This window comes from Hemitrygon akajei, chromosome 2 (assembly GCF_048418815.1).
Source record: "Hemitrygon akajei chromosome 2, sHemAka1.3, whole genome shotgun sequence".
Taxonomy (NCBI): domain Eukaryota; kingdom Metazoa; phylum Chordata; class Chondrichthyes; order Myliobatiformes; family Dasyatidae; genus Hemitrygon; species Hemitrygon akajei.
In genome coordinates, this window is record NC_133125.1 from 50,660,904 (window position 1) to 50,685,982 (window position 25,079).

Here is a 25,079-nt window from a genome sequence, read left to right on the forward strand (position 1 = left end):
ACAATATGCATCCTGAAATGGGTGTATGTCGAGGAACCTGATATGAATAAAATTAAGCCCCTCACCTCAGAAAATTACAGAACATAGTTTGAGTCAGTGGTAAGCCCAGGAGAAGGTTTTTTTTACCTGACCTCAGCATCTTCCATACTTGCATGCTGCTGGACTATTAAAGTACAAACTTGTTAAGGACTGTTATTACTATAGCCATGATATAATAATAACATGGTGAGGTGGGTGACATTTTTAAATGCACACAAAATGCTGGAGGAACTGAGTAGGTCAGGCAGCATCTATGGAAAAATGTACAGTTGACGTTTCGGGCCGAAACCCTTTGGCAGGACGTGCCGAAGGGTCTCGGCCTGAAATGTCGACTGTACTTTTTTTCCATTGATAATGCCTGACTTGTTCAGTTCCTTCAGCATTTTGTGTGTGTTGCTTGGATTTCCAGATTTTCTCTTGTTTGTGACATTTTAAAATAGATGTGCAAATAGAGAAGAGGATTTACTGCACATTCTTTGAGGGGCACATTCTTCAAAATGGCATGAAGGACACTAAGAAAACAAAATTTCTTTCCATTAAGAGGAACACTGACTGTCATCCAATGTCGGACTCTCGTCCGATTCGTTGTCTGTGTCTCATTCAGTCCTGGTAACATGTGAAAAGTAAGCTGACACATGAAAACCCACATCTTCCGAGTTTTTGCTTGTAGTTCACCAGTTTGTGTTAGTGAGTTCTAAGTGACTGAAGTCTAGTAGTGCAATCAATGGGTGGACAATGACCATACTTGTTGATTTCCAACTGTGCTCTTTGTTTACTTCATAAATGTTATTGAAGCCAAGTTTATTTTGAATCATGGCTTATTGCTTACAGCAAGCTTACTTGCAATTAGGAGAAAATGGACTTTATTGGAAAATTTGGCATTTATCATCTGCTGTTCAGCACTATAAATGTTAAATATGTTCTTGTAGGATTCAAGCATGCAGGCCTGCATATGCTTGTGAGGTTGTTAGTACATACACAACTAACAACCAAGAATTATGCAGAGCAGACTGGTGTAAATGAAATACTATACTAATTTGATGGCAGTGCTGCTAACTTGGAAATCTAGGCATTTTTTCAACAGTTTGAAGAAATCCTCACCAGTATGTTATAAACATGGTACCACCAACTTGCACAATATTGGTAATTGAGTTCAAGTGGCCATTTCTATGATTCCTTCTGTTTAGTTCCTTCAATCTAACACTGTCAGGTGGTGGTATGCCAACAAATGGAAAATTACTGGAACTCTAGACATTTATTCCCAGATGTAGAAATTGGAAACCTTTCTCCTTGGGGGTCATTATGACTGAGAGAATGAGTAAGAAGTACCGAGAAAACACAAAGGGTGTAATCATTTAATATTGCTTACATTTTATGGTCAATAACTGGCCAGTCCTTCAGCTGATTAATTTGTATGCCTGTAGAAACCCTTTCTTTAATAATCTTTAGTAATTTAATTTTAAATGTAATATACAGTCGGCCCTCTTTATCTGCGGGTTCTGCATGCGCAGATTCAACCAACTGCGGATCGGGAAAACCCGGAAGTTCTCTGTCCAGCTCTTGTTGTTTGAGCATGTACAGATTTCCTTTTCTTGTCATTATTCCTTAAACAATACAATATAACAACTAACGCATAGCATTTACATTGTATTAGGTATTATAAGTAATCTAGAGATAATTTAAAGTATACGGGAAGATGTGCATAGGTTACCATGGATCGGGAATCGAAAAAAAAACAGAAGTCCACTAAGTCAGAACAGGTACATCCGGTATCATTTAGTGTCAGTTAGTCAAAAGTTTGTCTTAGTATATAGTATATATTTTACCCTTTTATGTGTATAAAACACTTAAGAAACATATGTATTTCAATAATTAAACCACTGCGTTGCTTAGTAATAATTGTAACTTTCATCAGGGCAGGGCCTTCACATGCTCCATTTTTCTCACTTTATCCTTTAAAATTGTTCTGATCGTTGACCGACTGTAGCCTAACGTTTTTCCAGTGACTGATGGCAATTCACCTCTTTCCGATCGCTTTATTATTTCCACTTTATTTTCAATCGTGATCATTTTCGATGGAACAGAAACACTGTGGGTGACGGATCCTGGTCAGGTCCTAAAATCCACCGCACTGAGACAGGTTAAATAAGCTCCAGAGCTCCGCCAGGTCCTAAAGTCCACTGACTTGAGCATCCATGTTTTTTGGTATCCGTGGGGGGTCCCAGAACCAATCCCCTGTGGATGAGGAGAGCCGACTGTAGTTAGTTTAGCATTCACTTTTATAATCTTCTTTCCAAACCATTTCGTGTTCTAACTTGCACCATTGATATTCTTCTCTTCAGCTTTATATTAAAAAAAATCAGTCTAGACTGGGTTCAACTATCTGGGATGCTCTGGCATTGTTTTCAAATATCTAGGGATTTTGTTTTTAGTTGTGGTGTCCACAAATTTATATTCCAGGATGTGGATCCAAAAAGTGATGTAAAGCTCTCCAATTATGATCTAACGCTTGCAGAGGAATCCACAATTCTTTTTGGCGAAAAGAATAGAATGTGGATGAAATGTCCTTGCAAATGTTGCTGTTACTCTAGCAATGATCACTTATGAAGCTGCACATTATTATCGTATATGAGTGCTAGTGAATGTGGTTTGGCCTAGAGGATACTTGGCTCAAGTCACATTTGTCTAACTAATCAACCAATTATAAGCACCTTCAGAAATACAGTCAGATTCTGAGTTCCACCCTACAGTACACTATTGTAAAATAGAAACTAAATACCGTAGATATCCATTATGCTAGAGTTACTGGAAATTATGGAAAAGGTCCATTGAATGTCAAAGGTGAGAACAGGATTCAAGATTCAGGATTAAAGGTTTATTTATCATGTATGCTTTGATGTGTACAGTGAAATGCATCATTTGCGTTAACAATCAACCCACCCAAGGGTGTGCTGGGGCAGCCCACAAGTGTCACCACGCATTCCGGTGCCCACATCGCATGTTGTGGAATGCTCAGCAGAACAACTCTTAACGTAATAAAACAGAACACAACAAGCAACAAAACAACAATAGTAAAGCAAGCCCTGTTCCTTCCTCAGATTCACGCATATACACAGTACTCTAACCCCAAGGCAGGGCGCCTTCTTTGGACTAGAGCGGACTGGGATTTCAGGCTAGAAATGCAGACTTTGGGCCTTCATCAGACCCAGTGACTCACAGAGATTTGCAAACCCAAAGATCGGCCCATCGAGCCTTGACCTCCGGGCTTCTAAAACGACCCTCAGGCCTTGATCTATAACATTTAGGAACCACCAAACACCAAGCCTCAAACTCCAGACTTCCCGGTGATGGGATCTCAAACACTAAACCTCGAATGCCAGTCTCACTGATTCACAAACCTAGGGGTCATCGGACCTAGTTCCTCCTTCTTGCACGGAGCTCCAGTTCCAGAACCTGCTGATAACTTGCTGACCCTGGGGGTGGATGGTGTCCACCAGCCTTTGTCTATGCTGGCCTGGATGTCTGCGTCGCTGACCTACAAACACGAAGCGGAGACTTAAGCCTCCGGCCTATCCGCCAATTCCCCCACATCCCTTTTTCTTAAACCCTTACCTGACCCTTAACTTCCTTTTGTGTCTCCAAAACCATCCTCACTAATCTAAGAGAAGATCTGGTATGAAAAATGAAATTGCCAGCACAGGTTTTGTCTTAGGAAACTGGTGGATTATAGAGTCATACAACATGTATACAGGCCCTTTAGCTCACCAAATCCAGGCCAGTCATCGTGCAACCATTTATATTTATCTTATTTTTATTCTTCCCTCATTGCCATAAATTCCTCCCAGACTCTAAGACTCTACTGCTCACGTACACACTGAGGACAATTTACAGTGACCAACCACATACATTAGGGATGTGGAACCAAACAAGAACATCCGGGAAAAAATCCACAAAGTCACAGGGAGAGCATGTAAATTTTACACAGACAGCACTGGGAATAAGAATCGAACCTGGTTACTGTAACAGTGAGGCACCAGCTATGCTAACTAACACACCTCTGCTGTCCCATTGCCTGACAGTAAGTGTTGATTACTAGCTTGTCCCCTGAAGTAGAGAATGAGAAGCTGAGGGAGGAGAGTATAAAAATGAGAATTCAGGTAGTCAAATTTTTCCAGCATGAGATGGGATGAAAATAATCATCAGTGTAAAACATGAGCTGAAGGAGGAGAGCTGTGACGGATCGATACAAAGAATGTACTAATTACCGTAGATGTCGGATTATAAGCCGCTACTTTTTTCCCACATTTTGAACAGCTTTGAACACTGCGGCCTTTACTACGGTGCGGCTAATGCATGATTTTTTTTCATGCCGCCAAAAACATTTTGCCTCGTAACAGTAGACCAATAAAATTGATGAGTAGTTCACAGAGGTCCAATGAAATTGTACGATAAATCAAGCGCACTTTCACAACTAAATTATTGTAAATCAGTCATTTGTACTCACCCTCATCAACATGGAAAACACTCGAAGAAAAGCATTGTGCTGCCTTTATGGCAGTTATTTAGTTTATAATATTTTCGCTTAGTAATTCATTTTCTAGTTAAAGTTAGAAGTGTTTTAACTATATTTGTTTTCTGTACTACATCCCGGGATGCTATGACGTCACACCTGGTTTCGCCGCGTCTTGTGGGAAATACCGGTTTGCGATAAACGAGAAGGTGGGGGCGAGCGGCATTAGATCTGAGCGAATGCTGCTTTTAAGTTAAAGGCGATCAATAACTTTTCCTGGTAGGCTGCAGTATATATATTTTTTACCAGTCGTTAGGAGATATTGGAATGTTGTTCAGTAAAAAAGTATACGCAACGTAATTTGTGTGTTACCGATACGTATGTATATTTAAAAGTAGCCGCGTTACAGGCACGGTTCGAAAAAAAGCATTTGCAATATGTATTTGTTTATGTTACCATATGGATTTAATTAAAAGTTAAAAAATCCTCACGTGTAATATCTTTCTGTGTAAATATCTCATATTACAACGTGGGACACCTGCGGCCTAAAATCCGGTGCGGCCTAAAATCCGGTGCGGCTTGTACAAGTACAAAATTGATTTTCTTTCTAAAATTAGAGCCAGCGGCTTTTAATCAGGTGCGCTCTGTAGTGCGAAATCTACGGTACCCTAATGTACTTGATAAGGTCCCACACACACACACAGGCTCTCGCTGGTTATAAGAAGTGAAATGAGTCGAAATGATTTTTTTCCCCCATTGTGAGAACAAGTTGAGCAGGCATTGGAGGGTGACAGAAGAGGGGTACTAGTAGGAACTCCATTCAAGGAAGAAACAGGGGACCCTGACGTGATTTGGGGATGAAAGTGTATTGACCTTTGAGGTTTATGATGGAAGGAAGTTGGGTGTAACATGGAGTGAGAAATTGTTGAAATGACAAAGAGCATTAGGAAAAATGGACGAAGTACTGCAGATACTGGAATCCTAGAGCGATACACACAAGCAACATCTATGGATGGGACTAAACAGTCAATGTTTTGGGCCAAGACCCTTCATAGGACTGGACCCTTCATCCAGTCATGATGAAGGGTCTCGGCCCAAAACATCAACTGTTTATTCCCATCCGTAGATGCTGCCTGACCTGCTGAGCTCCTCCAGCACGTTGTGTGTATCGCATTAGGAAAAAGTACTGACATGGGGAGAAGTGACTGATTAGAGAAGAGAAAAGGTGAGCTGAATCAATTCCATAGGACAACAATGTGAAGTTGCTTTTATGCAGTGGATTAGGTTTACTTTCTAATCATGAGATTGCTCCAGACCACAAATGCCAAAGCAGAAGTATTGAATTCATAAACTCCTCTGAAAAAGAACTGGTTCACCACACACTTTGCAGCTGGGTAAAGTAGTATATATTTTTTTGATTCATGTATCTATCGCCAAGTAACATAAAACCTTCCTAGCTTGAAATCCTGTCCTCTGCTAGGTTAGTTACTCTGAGCCCAGGCACAATGGATTTAAAGACACCAGACTGGAGACAGGTAGAGACAATGTTACTTATGCTGTTTATTTTTAATCAATCCTTACACAAAGTGAGTGTGAAGAACAGTTGAAAACAGAATCAGGCTTGGCAATGTGATCAACATACTTGAAAAGTCTGGCAATTCACACTGTAAAGGCTCACGTCTTAAGAATGCCTATTTGGATGAGGCTATGGAGAATTTCAAATACAATGAGGCTACACATATAAGGAGTTCAATGTATTCAAGACAGGTGGAGAGTAACAGGAAAAAACTAGAAAAAAATGTTCTTGAATGGTGTTTGAAATATTCTTGATTTTATACAGTACCTTGTAAAAGTATTCACCCCTCCCCCCAGCCCTTTGTTTACATAAATGAGTATTACAACTAGGGATTTTGATCAATTTAACTGAGAATTTTTATTTGTGAATCACAGGCTCCTTTTTTCATGATAAAGCCCAAAAAATGGAAAATTGTAAAACATGAATAACTGAAAATTCCAAAACTGACACGTCAGCACTCCCCCTTAGCTTAGTACTTATTGAAGCCCCTTTTGCAGCCATTACAGCCAGTAGTTTCTATTAGTTTTACTCAACATGATTGAGCAAGATTTGCCCATTCCTCCTCGCAAAATTGCCAGGTTAGTTGGGTTGCAGCGGTGGACAACAATCTTGAGGTTTTGCCAGAGATGTTCAATCGGGTTAAGGTCAAGACTCTGAGTGGGCCACTCAAGGACATCAGTTTTCTTCATGTGTAGCAGCTCCATGGTGGCTCTGGCTGTGTGCTTTGTGTCACTGTCCTGCTGAAAAACAAACTTCCTCCCCAGTTCAAGCTTTCTGGCAGACACTAGGAGGTTTTTATCCAGGATCTCTCTGTATTTAGCAGCGTTCATCTTCCTGTCAATCCTTACCAGAGTTCTAGTCCCTACTGCTGAAAAGCATCCCCATAGCATGATGCTACATCCACCATACTTTACAGAAGAAATGGTTTACCTGGCTGATGTGCAATATTAGATATACATACGCTACACATACCACTTAGTGTCAAGGTCATAAAGTTCCATTTTACTCTCATCCAACCACAGATCTTTTTCCACTTTACAGTATCTTTTAAGTGACACTTTGCAAAGTCCTTACAGGCAACAATATTTTTTAGGCAGGGCTTCTTCCTTGCCACTCTTCTGAAAATACCCTTTTTGTGCAAGGCCTTAGAGTTTGTAGAGCCATGAACTCAATCTCCAGATACAGTCACTGACTTCTGCAGCTCACTGAGTGACGGTTGGCATCACAGTAGTGTCTCCTACAAGTGCCATTCTTCTCTGGTGACTAAGTTTAGATGGTGGCCTGACCTAGGCAGTGTGGCTGGGGTTTCATATTGCTTTCCACTTTTTCATGATGGGCAGCACTGAACTCCAAAGTACATTTAGTCCCTTTGGAATGTTATTGTACCCTTCCCTAGAATTGTGCTTCTCTATTATCATTTCCCTGACATGTCTTGAAAGCTCTCTTGTATTCATTTTGGTTTAGTCTGTTGAAAATCTATCATACTGTTAGAGTTTACAGAGAAAGAGAGAATTTATTCAGGTGATCCTCCAGTTTTCAATATCAGCAGATTGGTGAGAAATATACAGTATTGCACCTAAGGAAAGTTAGCATAGTAATTACAAAAGGGATGAATAATTTTTCTGCCTCACAATTTTGATTTTTAATTGTTAGTAAATTGTTGACAGGTTTTGGAATTTTCCATTTGATTTGACATGCACAACGTTTTGTAAATTAGCTCAAAAATCATACTTCAATGGATTTTAAATTTAGAAAATGAGACAATGTGAAAATAGTTTTGGGGGCTGAATACTTTTTCAAGATACTGTACATGCAGCGAGAAAGTTGTAATAATGTAAATTCAGTCAAGAATCTCGTTTTGTTCACAGATCAGCGAGCTGGGACCTGCTTTTCCCGACTGATTAATGGCGGCTGTGCTCAGGAATTAACTGGACGTTACACTAAGATGCAGTGCTGCTGTGAGTCTGGACGCTGCTGGGCCCTTGGCTCTGTTCCAGAGATGTGCCCAATTACAGGTTCAGGTAAGAAGAAATACGGTAATTCCAAAGTTAAGCCTGCAAATTTGCTGGGTGCAAGTATTCATTAAGAACCATACCCCACACACCATGGGACTCTGCGAGAGGATTGTGTACCAGCTGATACTCCTCAATAGTCACCACATATCAGAGCACAATCTCCTTGTCGGCACTACCATCTACTATCCCAGCGGTGCATGCTTTTGGGGTACATCTCAGAGCTCACCTCTCCTGAGAACTGGGATGATTTGGAATCAGCCACAAGAGCTTTCCAATCATGAGAAAGCTTGTTGAAAACAGCGAGAGTAAGTTTCTTGGTCAGTGGCCTGAAATGCTAGGTTTGAAAAATACAGACTATCTTACACACCTGCATGTCACGGTGCCAGTTTATAACACATAAGCTTCGCTGAGGTGTCAAAATGAGGAGGAAATCCTGCCCGAACCTCAGTAGCTGTGACTAAGTTGACTTTCTACAGAGCAAAATGTTAACTGTCTTTAGAATGAGACTGTCATCTGTCTCTAGAAGCATATCCCTATGAATAAAAAGGATGTTGAGGGTAGGATTCCTATTTATGTATTGGTGGCAACAATACACGATGGGGTCATTTGGCTGCTTGTTCAAAGCTGATTTTTTTTTTGGTGTTCTGCTCTCTTCATTTAGAAGACTGATTCCTCGTCTAGGCAGAAGCTACCTGTAAGATCTTGTTTGGAGGCATGCAGGGTCTTTTTAACATCTGTAACAGCTTACGCCATGGAAACCGGCATAAGCACTGGCATTATGAGCCTATAAGGCTCAGGACAGACTTTAACTTAACAGTGAAATGGAACATTTCATTTCGGCTGCCACAAAATACTCACAAATGTCATTTCATAAATGTGTTTTTTTAATAGAAGCTAATGCATTGGTCAGCGGGAGAGTATTAATTGATTGCATGCAGTGAAGAATGGCAGTATTATGAAATTGTGAGCTCAATCACCTTGCTTTATAATATAGGAATATTCATACCTTTAATTACTTTCAGCTATTTTTAACAATGCTGAATATTTAATTTATAAGGAATCTGAGCAATTGAGGAAGCAACAGCAAAAGATTTATTCAAGATTCACCTTGTTATCACAAGCAGCTAGAGGGATTAGATATGTATTCTTTGAAATTTAGAAGGGTGATTTTATTGAAAATACAATCATATTAAATAGGCAGGCTTGGAAGATGAGATGGCCTACTCTAGTTTTTTTATTTTCTTATGTTTTAGTCGAAAATAAAGCTTGTAGTTCTCTTTCCCAGATTTACAATGCAAGTATACACTTTAAAGGAAGGACAACAGACATGAGAAAATCTGCAGGTGCTGGAAATTCAAGCAACACACACAAAATGCTGGAGGAACTCAGCAGGCCAGGCAGCTTCTATGGAAAAGAGTAAACATTCGATGTTTCAGGCTGAGACCCTTCATCAGGCCTGCCTAGTTCCTCCAGCATTTTGTATGTGGGTTAAAAGTAGGAACTGATTTCCTTGCCGAGCTAAGAATTTCTTGTCAATCTGGTTTAATGGATGCTTAACTGTGCTTAGTCAATTTCCTGCACTTTCACTCCCTCACTCCTTCCTTTTACTATGAAAGAATTTATTTTGTCCTTAGCTGTTGAGTTTTTCCAGCATTATTTTTCTTTTATTTTAGATTTACAGAATCTGCAGATTTCTTTTTTTTCAGCATTGTGTTAATAATTAAATAATCTATTTTAGTTGTGTTGAGGAAGAAATAGAATTATTGGCCAGGGCATGACAATGAATTCCTAAAATAGCACAACAGGATAATATACATTTACCTGAGATGCAAATTGGGCCTCGGCTTACATCTCATCTCAGGCTTTAAATCTATGCCAAGTGTGAAAATGATGATGTGATTAACAAATGTAGAGTTAACCACATTTTCTTTTAACACAGATGAATATCGTAGACTCTGCATTGAAGGTGTTCCTGTTGTACAGGGCATTCCACACTATGATCCAAATTTTAGAATCGACAATGGGGGCTTTCCTAGAATTGACTTTCGTGGAGAAAGATACCCACCTGTTGTTCCTGTAACTCGACCTCACGTTGTTAATGGCAACACAAATGGACGTGACAATACCCTCAATGGGCGACAAAGATTTCCAGATATCGGTAGGATATCATCATTCCATGCCTTTCTGTTTTTAACAACTCCCTTTAAACAAATTGAAAACATAAAAGGGGGAATAAAATGTTCTTTTGCAGTACTGTAGTTTGTTAAGAAACATTCTGTCAATTTTATACAGTTTAATATCGCTATGTTGGCCAAGGTATGCAGCATTTTCACTTCCATTTGTTGAGTGACTGAATGACAATATGTGGGGCTGGATAACTTTTAATTTACTGTGTGCTTTACTATGATGCTCTAAATTTATTATTTTAAATTGCTACCATGATTGCTACTACTTTACAAACCTTTACATCACTAAAAAAAAACTGAGACAGAAGAAAGACTGCAGATGTTGGCATGGAGCAACACACAAAGAGTACTGGAGCAACTCATCAGGCCAGGCAGCATCTGTGGAGGGAAATAAGTAGTCAATGTTTCAGGGCAAGGCCCTGCATCAAGACTGGGGCTTTGCAGTGAGTCCTGATGAAGGGCCTTATCTCAAAATGTCAACTGTTCATTTCCTTCCATAGACACTGCCTCATCTGCTGAGTTCCACCGATAATTTTTGTGTGTGACTTAAAATGTATCTAAGCCTGGAAGAATGCATACCTAAAGTTTGGAGAATACATACTTAGAAACTGGATGACAAACCTTTTCCTGAACTCAGACAAAATGATTCCTGGTCATATTACACTATTTCACAAGCATGTACACCTTTTGTAACTTCTCCCATCCACCTTTGGCACTGCATTTTCTATTCTGTCTCATACATCTCTATCCTGATCTCCCAACTCCACTCCCAAATAAACGCAGTTGCATGCCAGATTATGCCAGCCACCGTGATTTCAAATCACTCAGTGCCCAAGAGATCTTTTCAATGTTATGGCCATTATCACTACAATTAGCCTTAGGCTGATCCTGTCCCAACCCCTATTTTCACCTTTTCAACGTCCAGCCATTCCAAAAGTCTGCACCAAAGTGCTGCTGGTAAACAGCTGATCCTCGTGTGATAATATGAAACGGAACAGAACTTGGAGGCAGCAGCAGAACAACGTAAGTATTTGTTGAACCATCAACCCCATGCCATTCTAGCATACCCTCTAGGGTACAAAGGGATTTCTAGATTGGCATTTCTGCTGGCTGTATCTAGGTTCAAATAATATAACATAAAAGTTGCAGTCTCATGATTTATTGTTTCAAATACAAATTGAAAGATGCATGTTTGAATGCTGGGAAATGACAGAATATGTCCAACACTGAATGCATGAATAAAATTTGTATTTAAATATGCATATTTAATGGTTTCAAATATAAATACCCACTAACAGTTTGATGACAATTAGGCTGCAATGTCTGGAGTACAAAACCCTGTTAAATGAGTGCTCCCATGAGAAAATGTGGAATAAAAAAGTCACTTTATCATGATCTTTCCTTCCATTAGATCTTACACAATTATCATTGTGGAACTCTCTTTGCTCCATTTATTTTTGAGATAGATAAAGCTTTCCTTAAACTCAAACAAGATGTGAAATATCTCCTCATCTAATTGTAAAACTGCTAGGCAAAATTCAATCAGCATTAAAAATTGTGTTAATTTGAGAAGCTGCTTTATTTATGTGTTACAATGGGAATTTGTTCTAGGTTCGTTTACCATTAATCAAACAAAACCCGACTACTGTAAGCACTTTCCCAATCTCTGCAAGAATGGACGCTGTATTCCAACACCCTCTGGTCACCGCTGTGAATGCAATATGGGATTTAAGCAAAATTTAGCTGGAGAATGTGTTGGTAAGAATCAACAAGGTTTACAAAATGGTAACGCTTTAAAGTGTTCTCTTTAAGTGCCGTCGCTATTGCTTATCGGTAGAAGATGGTGCAGGCTTTAATTTTGGATAGACTGTAGCTTTCCAGCTAGGCTAGTTTGCCATCAGTTACTTCTAATTAGTAACACAGGAATGGAAAAATTACCTCTCTTCATCCTTAAACCTATATCATCAATTCTTCTTCCTTAGCAGTTCTCAGTACTCTGCTAATTTGTTATTTAACCAGGGACCATCAGCATGAAAGTCTGTAGTAAATCGAGTGATACAGATCTGTAAATATCATATTAAAGTATAAATATTTATATGAAATTACTAGTATCAATATTCTATTAAGATATAAAATATACAAAGTAAATAAGACTCTGCATGTTATTTTGATATAAATTCAAGCCACCATACTGATAAGAATAGTTTCACATCATCTGAATCTTGCCCGTGTTATAAGTGCCATCATATTGGTAAAGTCAACTTTCTGGCGATGGAGAGCTCAAGTACAATGAATACATAAACAAGGGGTTTATTGCCAATTTTAAAGCCCCAGGCAGAATTTGGTTTTTAAATGAGGTAATAGGCTGACATGCACTATCTAGGAGGCCTAAATTATAACTGCAGTTTTGACAAAAGATAGGCGTTTACAACAAGAAATGAACTAGTGCTTGTGGAGCTTCTTGAGCCCCAGTAACTCCATTGTGCATTCTGAAGTGAAAGACACAAGCTTCCTGTGGGAGGATCATCAGGTACAAACTCGTCAAACAGAAACTGCTAATGAGTCCAGGGCCCGGTCGGTGTTGAGTCGAAGTTCACTATGAAGAAGCACTTTGTCTTATTTCACGTCAGAGCTAAGGTCCCCGTGAGATTGAATTGTAGATTTCTCTATGCTTTCCGTTTTCCAATGGATTTTTATAAGTGTGAAATGTGATTAGTAAGAATTCACAGAGTTATGATTGGTCTTCATTGAAGAAGACATTTAAAATTATGTATATTATTAAACTGAGCTTTGTGAAGAGCAATGTTCGACTGAAAAGAAAAATAATGTTACTAGAACTCAAATTGTTCAGGATGGGAATTATTGTAGGATGAGTCTGTTAAGGAATTATACAGATGTAACATTATGAAATAATTATTGTTAAGATTTGCCTGCAAATAATGATATAAAATGTTTTTAGATGAGTTATTTTTTTTTTACAAATGATTGAGCCATGAGGCTTTCATCTTGAGTTTTCACTCTTGTTTCAATTATTGGTCTCCTTAGATTTTGATGAGTGTACTTCAAGTCCCTGCACAAATGGTGATTGTATAAACACCCCAGGCTCCTACCATTGTAAATGCCACACTGGTTTCCAGAGTACCCCAACCAAACAATCCTGCATTGGTAAGTGACATAATATAAAAGCTCTAAATCTCAGAGAAAATAGTCATTCTTGAAAATGCGCAGTATTTCTGAGAAGGCATGTTTCTGTTTTGGATATTCACAAAATTGGTGAGTATGTACTCCCAATCTAAACATTCTCATTCCACATCAGGAAGAATGAAGGTTGTATGGAATTCTGTTCCTGCAGGTGGTGAATCCACAGGGTTGAGGAGCCTGCAGTCACTTGAGGGAAAGAGTCGCACATTTGCCAGGTTCTTGAGCATGATATTAGTGTAGAGAATTCAGAAAAGACTTTAATGGAGTAGATCACAGAAAAAGGCTGATTAATAGCAAAATGAAATGAAAAGCAGAAAATATTGAAATACTCATCAAGCAGTATTTGTGGAGAAAGATACAGATGAAATATGGTCAACCGGAAATATTAGTTCTGTTTCTTTCTCCAAAAACATTTCCTGGTTTGCTATTTCCAGCACTTTCTGTTTTCATTTCACATTTCATCTGCCTCTTTTGTTTTTCCAGTTAGCACGATGAAACATTTGGTGTGACAGGAAGTATCACAATAATAGAGTTATAGTGTAGTCTGGAACCAACATAGCACAAGCTTTGCATAGCATTGTGGCTGAACATCTCCAGCATCGATTTGGTGGCGATTTCCATAAGTACATTTTTGGAAGACATGCTTCAAAAACTAAAAATGCTGAGGAGGCATGCAGGGGTCCGGCAGCTTACTGAGAAGAGCACAAAGCCTGTGAAACTAAGCTAATATTTCCTGTTGAAGACCATTCATCAGGATTGGAAGGAAGATAGTAGAAGTATTTTGTCACTTCCTCCGTTCTGACAAAGGGTTTTTGACCTGAAACATTAACTCTGTTTCCCTACCTACAGATTCAGCCTGACCCACTGAATATTTTCGTTTCTGTTTCAGATTTCCAGTGGAAGCAGTTTTTTTAAAATTTTTCAATCAACATTGTGAATCTGCTGTGTTTCATCAGACTGATTAAGAAATAAAATATGTTTTTCTGTAGTGGGGTAAGGATGTGTAGAACAAAGGGATATTTCTGATAGGATCAGTGAAAATGACTAATGGTATTTGATAGAGGTAATTTAAGCCTCTTCGTCTGTGAAATGAATTATTAAAGTAGTGGTACCTGCCTGGCAGGCTGGACTTGGGAGAAGGATAAGAAAAATTAAGCCTACATAATATATCAACAGAAAATGGAAATACTGGAAAATATAATTAGGCCAGCTCATATACTATGGAAAGGGAAATTATTAATTGTTTATTAATCAATGCCTCTTCATCAGAACTGAGAAAGAAAGAAATAATTTGGTCGAGGTAGCACTTGAACCACAAAAGTGCCAAGCAAGGATTATCTCCAACAAAAACTAGTCCAGTTACCTCTCCTGAAAGGATGCTGGTTGTCAATGTGAGTAACCATTAATCATAAATTTAATTGGACTAGTGATAAATATTATCCCTCAAAGAGTAGTTGCAAGGCTGGGTATTCTATGGTAAGTATGATGTCTTCATTACCACCGAGATTTCATCATCTGCAAGATACATCGCCTTCACTTGCCTGGATGAGTGCACTGGATAGTGTCAAAAAAACCCAGATACTATCAGGAAAAATCATCCAACTTAATTAGTACTTGATCCATATATATCTTTTTACTTTTTGTTGCACCAGCATCCTAGCTTTACAGTTTACCATACACAATATTAAATTAACTCAGATATTTTCTTCAAAAGCTCCTTTCAAACTGATGATCTATACTGTCTGGAAGAACACCGCCTTCTAGTTCACCTTCACTCTGAAAAGTCTTGAAGTTAACACGAACTTCCTGACCTTCTGACAAAATACACCCCTAATAAATTCTAAAGATTTCCAAAAGCAGCAAATGCTCCTTTTGTGAGTTGGAGTTTGTGAAAGATGTGAAGGGCACTTAACTGGAAGCTATTTATTTATTTTCTCAAGTGTCGCTTCTCCTTTTAAAGTTTCTTTCATTAGTTTTGTTGGTGTTACCATTGCAGGTTGTAGAATTTCAGGATATGGCTTAATTTATCCAAGAACTATCAAAGTCAGAAGAAAGTAACAATTTTCTGATTTTTGCATTGGTTAATTGTATGCTGTTACCTTTAGAAGCATTCAGGGCATTTTAACAATCTGAACAGAAACAAAACGAAACAAAAACTGCTTTATCAAACAGAATGTATAAATTGCTGAAATTATGCACATTAATGCCTGCTGCTAAAATACCCAACTGTTAGGGAGGACGTATGATTGAAATCCTGCTTATAATTTTAGAAAACACGCATATTTTAAAGTATTTTAAAAATTGGATGAATGTAAGGGTCGTTTTGACCTTCTGCAGGTTACACAATATTTCTGGATGGACATTGTCTTGTTTGGCTACATGGTTTGGTTGTTTGACTTACTCATTTTAGATCAGAACTACATCCAAACCGCAGCATTTCCCAACAATTATAGAAAAGGAGCTTGGAAAGGCTCAGTATGGTTTTCTACTACGTATATTGACGCGCACTGTGCCAATGTAAGCAAAGTAAGAGTAATAGAAAGGGTTTATTCGACATGTCTTCAATACCGTTAGATACCAAGAATTTTATTTTAGATTTCCTTTTGTTGCTTCATTATCAGCTTATATCGAAACTCAATGAGCATAGTTAAGAAATGGCTTGAGAAAGCAGCAGTTGAAAAATAGAACTGAATGTAAGAATGCTTATTTGTGCTTCATAAAGTAAAACTAGGAAATGAAAAGGCAAAAGAATGGATAACAAAGAAAAATGAACAAAGTGAAGATTAAGAGACTAGAACCGAGAGAGAGAATAATAAAAATCTGAAAGCATTCATCCTTCCAATTCTGTACTTTATTGTCTCTGGATGGACTAGATTCTGGAAGAATGTTTTACTAAGCAAAATAAAAGCAAACAGTTCAATCTATTCCTGAACATAAAGAGATCAGTGTTTTAATTAGGCATTCTTCCCCGTAAGTTTCACCATATAACATTTTTGAATAATAATGAAGTTTGATAAATATTAGAATTGCATTATGTCTGATTTCTCCTGTGCATAGAGAACCAAAAAATAGTAAGAAAAAGAAGAAGGCTTTTCCTCTTTAGGGCTAACAAAAATTAGGACTAATATTCCCAAAGGTCTTCTCACCAGTGTGACTGCATGTAATGGAAGAAAGGGACACAAAAAGGAAAGTAACTCAACCTTTGCTAAATTAATGTGATTAAGGAATATACTTAGCTGAGACACAGCTCCCTCTCATTTAAGTACAACAGGCTTGTCCTGGGAATGGAGTCCATGTTACTGAGTGGCCAAACTCAGTGGCACATAAAATTGTTCGCAAGTCTTCAAAATATTTGGGTCTGTCTAACACTCTGAAGACATTGCTGAGCTTATAATGGAGTAAAGTAGGCTTAAATTTCTTTACGTCTTTGAGGCAGAATACAATAGGAACCTAAATAAACCTTTGGTGTAAGGAGGCAGATCTCTACATCACAGAATTATGTCAGAATCAACTTCCACTTCTTTCCCATTTCCAGAAGCAGTACATCAGATGGGCCCTGTTAAGGGCAGAATCTTCATCAGATTGTACAGTGCATAATAGAGTTAGTTATTGTCTTCACTGTTCCTTTCTGTTAAAGCTCTTGGGTAATATGCAGTTACTGTGTTACAAAAATAAATCATGAAGGTATTTTCTAAAGTAAATAAGCTTTAGATCATTCAACTCAGAATTTTGTTAGGTATATTTGCAGTCATTGAAACATGCATTTGAGTGATCTTTGTGCATTTCATACTGTTACAACTTTGTCTTGTTCTATATTGTCTGTTTTTTCAGATATTGATGAGTGTATTCACAATGGACTTCTTTGTAAAAATGGCCGTTGTGTGAACACAGATGGAAGCTTTCAATGTATTTGTAATGCTGGCTTTGAACTAACTCCAGATGGAAAGAATTGCATTGGTAAGAAATTATTTCAGTTGAATTGAATATTAATGGACATGCATACTTCCTTTACCATCAAGTGCACCATTTATAATTTGTGAAAAGTACTATTTTTATGAACTGAAATCTTAAAAATTATGTATGCACTTTGTGAAATTAAAATTTTTTACTTTTATTTAAATTTATTTAAATTTATTAAAATTTAAAACTATTTTTTAAATTAATATAAGAAAAATAACCAAACCTTTTCCATCCAGGTCAGTGACCCCATTCAAATGAGTGTGTCTGCATGAGATGTACCAGACTTGGCTAATAGAGGGGAGGGGGCCAGATACAATTTTTTTTTCAGCCACTTAGGAAGAAATATTAAACAAAATAATCACCATTGTATAATTAAATGAAAACCAATGATTACTTTCCATGTGTTTTAGATCATGATGAATGTGCCACCACTAACATGTGTCTGAATGGCATGTGCATCAATGAAGATGGAAGCTTCAAGTGCATTTGTAAACCTGGCTTTGTGCTGGCTCCCAATGGGCGATATTGTGTTGGTATGTGCAACTAGAGTATCTATTTATGATTTATTGAATTTCAATTAAGTGGTCACAAAGGGAACTAAAGCAGCAAAGAAAGTCAGCTGAAATGCAAAACATACACTTTCACAGCTTATAGTGCATTCCCATATGGTCGTGCCTATGGTGGAAAGTGTAAGTTCAGAACACCTTCATTCTCTCAATGGCTATAGAGAGTTGATAGAAGGGAAGCTAACCTGAGATTTCAAGGCTGATTAATGCTCAGATATTTGGATGGTGCTGCATTTAGTCTAGTTAATGCCTTGTAGCTTCAGTGACGTGGGTTCAAAGCTGACTTTCTGGTGTTATCTGTTCAGAGTTTGTAGATTGCTTTGTGATCACTGAGGGTTCATCCCAACCCCAGGATGCGTTAATTGGCCACTGCAAATTGTGCTTGTGTGCACTTATGTGATGGAATCTAGGGGAGACTGAATGGAATGAAAGGAGGGTAAAATGGGTGCTTAATGGTCAGCATGAGCTCAATGGGCAGAGGGGCTTGTTTCTATATTGCACCTTCCTATTTTGTGGATTTGCGATTTTTAGCTCCCAGTAGAGCCAAAGGGTGCACATGCAGATGTTTTAGCGGGGAATTGGGAATGAGAGAAAAGGAAGCAGTCTCAATTCAAGCTTGTAATCTTTTTTTGGTGAGTGTTAAAATTGGACCATTCATGAGCTGTGCTCTCTCTCATTTGGTTCATTGTCCAGCAATAAGCTTTGTATCCATGAAAGAGACAACATTGCCACCAATTGAAAGCAAATTATTCCTTACATGGATTGTACATGATATGTAGATGATAAATTATTCCATGGCAATGAATGCATTATGTCATTGGAACTTAAAGAAAAATGAATAAATTTTCAGAAATAAATATTTTCCTTTGCTAATGCATTTGCACTTTATTTGCATACTGATGATGACAAAAGGATGCCTTATTGCTAATTAAGTCCATACCAGCTCCCAGCAGAACGGGTTCATCAGTCTCACTTCCCTTCTCATTATTTCCCTATTTTTTCTCATACTTCTTTAAATTAAGAAGTATTTTACACAAGCCAATTAGCCATACATAGATCAAACATACTCAGGGAATTTTCAATATTATTATTTGCCTGAATAACTATTCAATAATTGTATGACCAAGAGTTTATGTAATTTATGTAATTCAGTGGCTAGTTTCTCAGGTACAGGAGTGGAACCTGGTATGTCTTCTGCTGCTGTAGCCCATCCACTTCAAGGTTCGATGTGTTGTATGTTTAGAGATGCTCTTCTACACACCACTGGTTTAACACATGCTTGTTTGAGTTACTGGTGCCTTCATGTCAGCTTGAACCAGTCTGACCATTCTCCTCTGACATCTCTCATCAACAAGGCATTTTCACCCACAGATCTGCCACTCACTTAATTTCTTTTTTTTTTTGCTCCATTCTCTGTAAACTCTAGAAACTATTGTGCATGAAATTCCCAGGAGATCAGCAGTTTCTGAGATACTCAAATCACCCTGTCTGGCACCAACAATCATTCGACAGTCAAAATCACTAAGATCACATTTCTTCCACACTGTGATCTTTGTTCTGAACAACTGAACCTCTCGACCATGTCTGCATGCTTTTATGCATTAAGTTGCTGCCATATGATTGGCTGATTAGATATTTGCATTAATGTGCAGGTGTACAAGTGTGCCTGATAAAGTTGTCACTGCAGGTGTACCTGCTTAAGTGGCCATTGAGTGTATTTGGTGCTGCAACAAATTTTCTGCGTGCAGCATCTCAGCGCTTTACCCTCTTAAAGTTTTCGTAAAATAAATCAATAAAAAACAGAGCAATGCAAGCTACTACTTGCGTAAATGCAAAAAAAGTCCTTATTGAACTATAACTTTTGCAATAACTAATTAAAATTATTTATTTTTAAACACTAATTATTATTTTCAATCTGGCTGATTTCAAGAGCTATCTGATATAATGGTAATGTGTTACAGTGAATAATTTGTAATATAATAGGCCAGAATTTACCATTACCATGAAGATAATGACATCTGTCTTTCAGTAGACTTGCCCTGATCTGCTTAATTTCTGCGTTTTTGCCTGCAAATTGTTACAAGTGCGAGAAGGGCAGCAGAGGTATTTTTGAACTAGATAGGAAAATATTATCTGTTTGATATGGCAAAAAGGAATCATTTGATGAGCAGTGCACAGTCTGAACCAGGAAATACAGGTTACAGTAGTAAGTTTGATATCCAATTAAGAACAACATGCAAAAAAATAAGTCGGAAGGAAAGATTGAGTGAAAGACGTTATTGAAATAGCCCAGTTAAAAGCTGAAAGAATGAAACTGCACACTGTTAGAAATTAAATTTCAAGTTGGAATGGTGGTTTGGGAGTAATTAATGGAAAGCATACCTTTTAAAAAGGCATAACTTGCTGTGAAACATTTAACTGGGCTTGACAATGCAATTACATACTTAAGTGCTTAATAAATCCCGAAGTATGTCCTAAATCAGTATATTTTTATTAGTCTTCATTATAAAAGGACTGGAATATGAAAGGAAATAAATCTTTCTGCAGTTATGCAGTATCTTGGTGAGAACATACCTGGACTCCTTAGGAAATGAAGACCACACTACCTTTACAGGAAATGCAATAGACAATCAGTAAACTTAATCCTTAGTCAGAGGTGAGATTGGATGGGTTAATTGGCCACTGAATATTGCCTTTAGCGTAAGTAAGTGCTTTGAAAAAAGAAATGGGGATGTTAATATCTGAGTGAGAATGGGATGCAGAACTGCAGGAGACCATGATGGAAAGGGATTGCTCTGCTGGGTGTCTGCATGAACTCAACAGGCTGAATTGTCTCCGTCCGATAAATAGTGCCTGTTAGTATGTGAAATTGAGTAGACTGCATGTTTTTCTTAGATTCAAAATGATAAGAGATTATATCCAGGAAACAAACCACATTCTTAAAGTTGATTCCACTCCTATCTCCCAGACTATTATGTTCTTATTTAAGAGGAGAACTAAACAGCAGGCTGCTGTTCCTGTATAGCGTATATCAGAGTAGTGCACTTTGCACATCATCCTCTGAGTTTTCACATTCACTGCAAATGTTCACTTGAAGTTTTTGCGTGAATTGCTTAGAAATAGCATCATTAGAATCAATATATTTTGTTTATCTGGGCCTAATGTAATTGATGTTCTGTTGTGTAATTTGAAATTATCACAAAATGTTAAAATGTAATAACTTCAAAATAATCTTTGAGACTACAAGTTGAGTGGTTTATATTGAGAATAAAATAGCATGTTATCACGCAGTACCTTTAGACTGAAAGGAAGGAAGAGAAAGGTAATGCAGTGTTTTTAATTTACATGCCTAGACTGTAAGGTTGTGCATTCACTGTTTTTTTTATATATGTCAGTATAAAGTCAAAGTGACTCTGACTTTCATTTAAAAATGGTACTTTTAACTAAGAACGAAGAAAACATAATGTTATTAAAGAAGGATTTTTTTATCTTAGTAGTAGAACAGGTGCTGTCATTTTGTAATTGTTATATAGACTGAAATAATGACATTGAGAATAAGATGACATGTTTTATTTTTCTATTCAGATACTGATGAATGCCAGACTCCAGGGATCTGTATGAATGGCCGTTGCATCAACACTGAAGGCTCTTTCAGGTGTGAGTGCCCCCCAGGCCTCGCTGTTGGTGTAGATGGGCGGGTTTGCGTTGGTAAGTAAGATTTTATAATTCTAGAGACCTGAGGAAGGAAGTTATAAGACATCTGGCTGTCATTCGCAATTTATTCCTTCACAGGGTACCAGAGTTCTTCATGTTTCAGAGATTCTGAGAATTCAAATTGCTTTGGAAATGTGAAATATTTTGCATTTAGGCTTAGACTATTGAATGCCATCAAACTTACACATCCGCGGAAGAAAGCACTGAAGTAAAATAATTGAATTAAAAAGCTCAACCAGTCTTGTGTATGGATAATTGAAGCTTCTGATGAACTGAACATTCAGCTTATTTGTAAACTGTCATAATTAATTCAACAAAAAGAATTATGAATTACTTATCCACACACTCAAAATGCTGCAGGAGCTCAGCAGGCCAGGCAGCATCTATGCAAACGAGTATAGTTGAAGTTTTGGGCCAAGACTCTTCATCAAGTCCCTCTCCAGATGAGTTCCTACAGCATTTGTGTGTATGTTGCTTGGATTTCCGGCATCTGCAGATTTTCTCTTGTTCGTGAATTACTTATGATAGTATTATTTACCAAAGCATAAACCTTAAAACTGACCATTTAACTTGCATTCTACATCAATAATGAAATCTAGCAGTTAAATATCATTAAATTGTTAGTGTACTGTTATTTAATCTTATCAAACTTGATTACCAAGCTAAATAGCTCCAAAAGGTATACAGTAATTTGTATGATTTTATAAGCTAAAGTTTGTAGTTTAATTGCAAATTAATTTGTGTAATTAAACATTTAAGAAATTAACAAGAACCTTGTCATCAGATTCTAGGAAACTATTATTTTTGTAATGCTTCAATATCAAACCAGGCAAGTATTATCAAATGCACTGGATTTTAATAATGCACATCGATTCAGAAGTATCTTTGGAATGGAACCATCCAAAACTTCTTACCTTTAGAAATTGGATGTATTTCCACTTATTTCCTCTGAAAGTCCTATCCATGAGGAAATTGGACTATGCATTTCTGAATGCATTTCCCATAAGCATGCATATCATTTTCCAAATGTCATTCATGCACGTTATGAAGTAATGAAAGTGCCCAATACTTTTTAAAGTAGTGTTTGAAATTGGTGTAAAATTTGTAGCCTATGACCTACTCTTTCACTCATGGTAAAATAAGGAGTAAAACGCGTAGAACATGCACAGAATGATGTTATGAAGTCTCCCCATTAAACAACAAACTTTTGCTTCCTCACTATGCTTGCTTGAATGATCAAAATGACCATAATTGAGAGTGCCTTTTAAAGGGAGATCTGCTCATGTATCAGCAGGTGTTCAGTACTTTAGAGGATAACACAAAGTTGGATGCCAATGCAGATTTGTATCCAACTACTCCACCTGCTGTGGAGATGTCTCTTCAAGGTTCTGACCTATTTTCCCTAAGTCTAAATGGCAATGAATCTAAAGCTTCCATTTGGAAACAAACAGGATAGTGGATGGAGTTATTATGGGCAAGACAATGGGTAGTGGATGGAGTTATTTTGCTGAATATTTTTTAAAAGGTAAATTTTACCAAAGTCATATTTTACCAATTTATCACATTTTAGCCAGCCTTTTTTTTAAGCTTAGGAGCAAAACATAGGATGTGTTTACTGAACTAAATATAGGCATAATATATATTCTAGCATATATTTCATCACCTCTATTTCCCCATGTTGCCACATTATAATAATCATATTAGTGGTTACTGCCCTTTGTAGTGTGGCATGTGAGGACGTCCATTAATGTCAACCAGTGGGCTGGACGATGATAGGCCAGAAAATAAGTACAGCACATGAAGTGAGAGGAATTGCTGAGAATGTAACACTCATGGACTGTAGTAATACTTGGAGGATATCTTAATTTTCCCCAGTGTATCACTTGGAGCTGTAAAAGTTGAACCAGATGTCTAATGACTGCAAAAGGTCAGACTCCCAATGGAGACTTCCCGAGCTGTCATATGTGGTTTAACATTCTCCAATAGAATTTTGTACTCTACTGTGAATTGGTTAGAGACATGATTCTACTCATTCTGTTTGATCTGCAATGTTTTACACAACCCATAAAAATACATCCTTAATACTCACAGCTTGCTTTCAGTATATAAAAAAAACAACTAAATGTGAAGTATTCCCTAGTGATCTCTACATGAAGTTCTATCAGTGAAGATATTTTCCACTGTTCCTCAAGTATACTATGATATTAATCTGTTCTTTAAAAAAAAGCAAGAACAAACAAGAATGAAAAAGTAACTAAACGGGTCGGTTCTGTTTTAGTTATCAGTAGTTGTGGAATATTTGAAGTCTGGAGTTACAACAATACTGCAAACTCAACTATGTTTTCACTATCAGTTCAGAGAGAGAACAGTGAATTATAGCTCAGCAAAGTATTTGTGTTTCCAATACATTGTTTGTACAAGTGCTGAATGTTTGAGGCTACTCGTTTGTCCTTTTGACACGACTTAGATGATCCTTGTCTCCCGCGCCATAGTTATGTCTTGACAACCAGTGCATTGAACAGGGCTTTGATAAACAGTTTTGACTTCAAAAGGAAAGTTTTTTGACTCATGTTCCAGATATAATGAGCAGCATCCAAGGTCTCTGAATGCTTCTTTATAGTGTGTTTTCTTTTATCATTTTAGACACCCACATGCGCAGCACATGCTATGGAGGAATTAAGAAAGGGCTGTGTGTCCGCCCATTCTCTGGAGCAGTGACAAAATCCGAATGCTGCTGTGCAAGTCTGGATAACGGATTTGGAGAGCCGTGTCAGCCCTGCCCAGCGAAAAACTCTGGTATGTTTTTATTTTGACAAGATGCCAAAAAAAGGGAATTTAAATGGTGACAAAATTGTACTCATGCCTAATTCAATGTGAATGTACTCAGAGATGTTTTAATGATCACAGTGTATTAAACATGAGGATGCCTAGTGCTGCAAACCTTACACCAAATCCCGACTTAACGATACACATAGAAGCCTTGGATGTCAGTCCATAATAGTAGAGATGCTTACATTTGATGCATTCTCATTATATTGAGTAATAATAAATACATTATGCAAATTAATACATACGTAAATCCATTCGGTTTCAATTTGGTCCAATTCTTGAAGCAATTTAGAAATGAGAAAATAATGCCTTAATGGAAAGACATTAAAATATGTTCAGTTATATTAATAATTGGCTTTTTAAATTTCTCTGTCAGATGAACCAAAGGTGATAATATAACACTGATGTGTGGATTATAATGTTATTCCATTGACTGGCTCCTGAATTTTTTGCAGATTATTTACCAATGCTTCTGGACTTGTT

General features: G+C 37.5%; 1 protein-coding gene across 2 annotated transcripts in view; it reads left to right on the plus strand.

The window, feature by feature from the left end:
- The window catches only part of LOC140741729 (fibrillin-2-like), a 295,460-nt gene that overhangs the window by 139,515 nt on the left and 130,866 nt on the right, over positions 1-25,079 (plus strand). For both annotated transcript variants that reach the window (XM_073072052.1, XM_073072059.1), the window contains 8 exons: positions 7,994-8,146; positions 10,080-10,298; positions 11,938-12,084; positions 13,372-13,491; positions 17,359-17,484; positions 17,898-18,020; positions 21,639-21,761; positions 24,411-24,563. In XM_073072052.1, the coding sequence (XP_072928153.1) occupies positions 7,994-8,146; positions 10,080-10,298; positions 11,938-12,084; positions 13,372-13,491; positions 17,359-17,484; positions 17,898-18,020; positions 21,639-21,761; positions 24,411-24,563 (1,164 nt within the window). The remainder of the gene's footprint in view (positions 1-7,993; positions 8,147-10,079; positions 10,299-11,937; positions 12,085-13,371; positions 13,492-17,358; positions 17,485-17,897; positions 18,021-21,638; positions 21,762-24,410; positions 24,564-25,079) is intronic.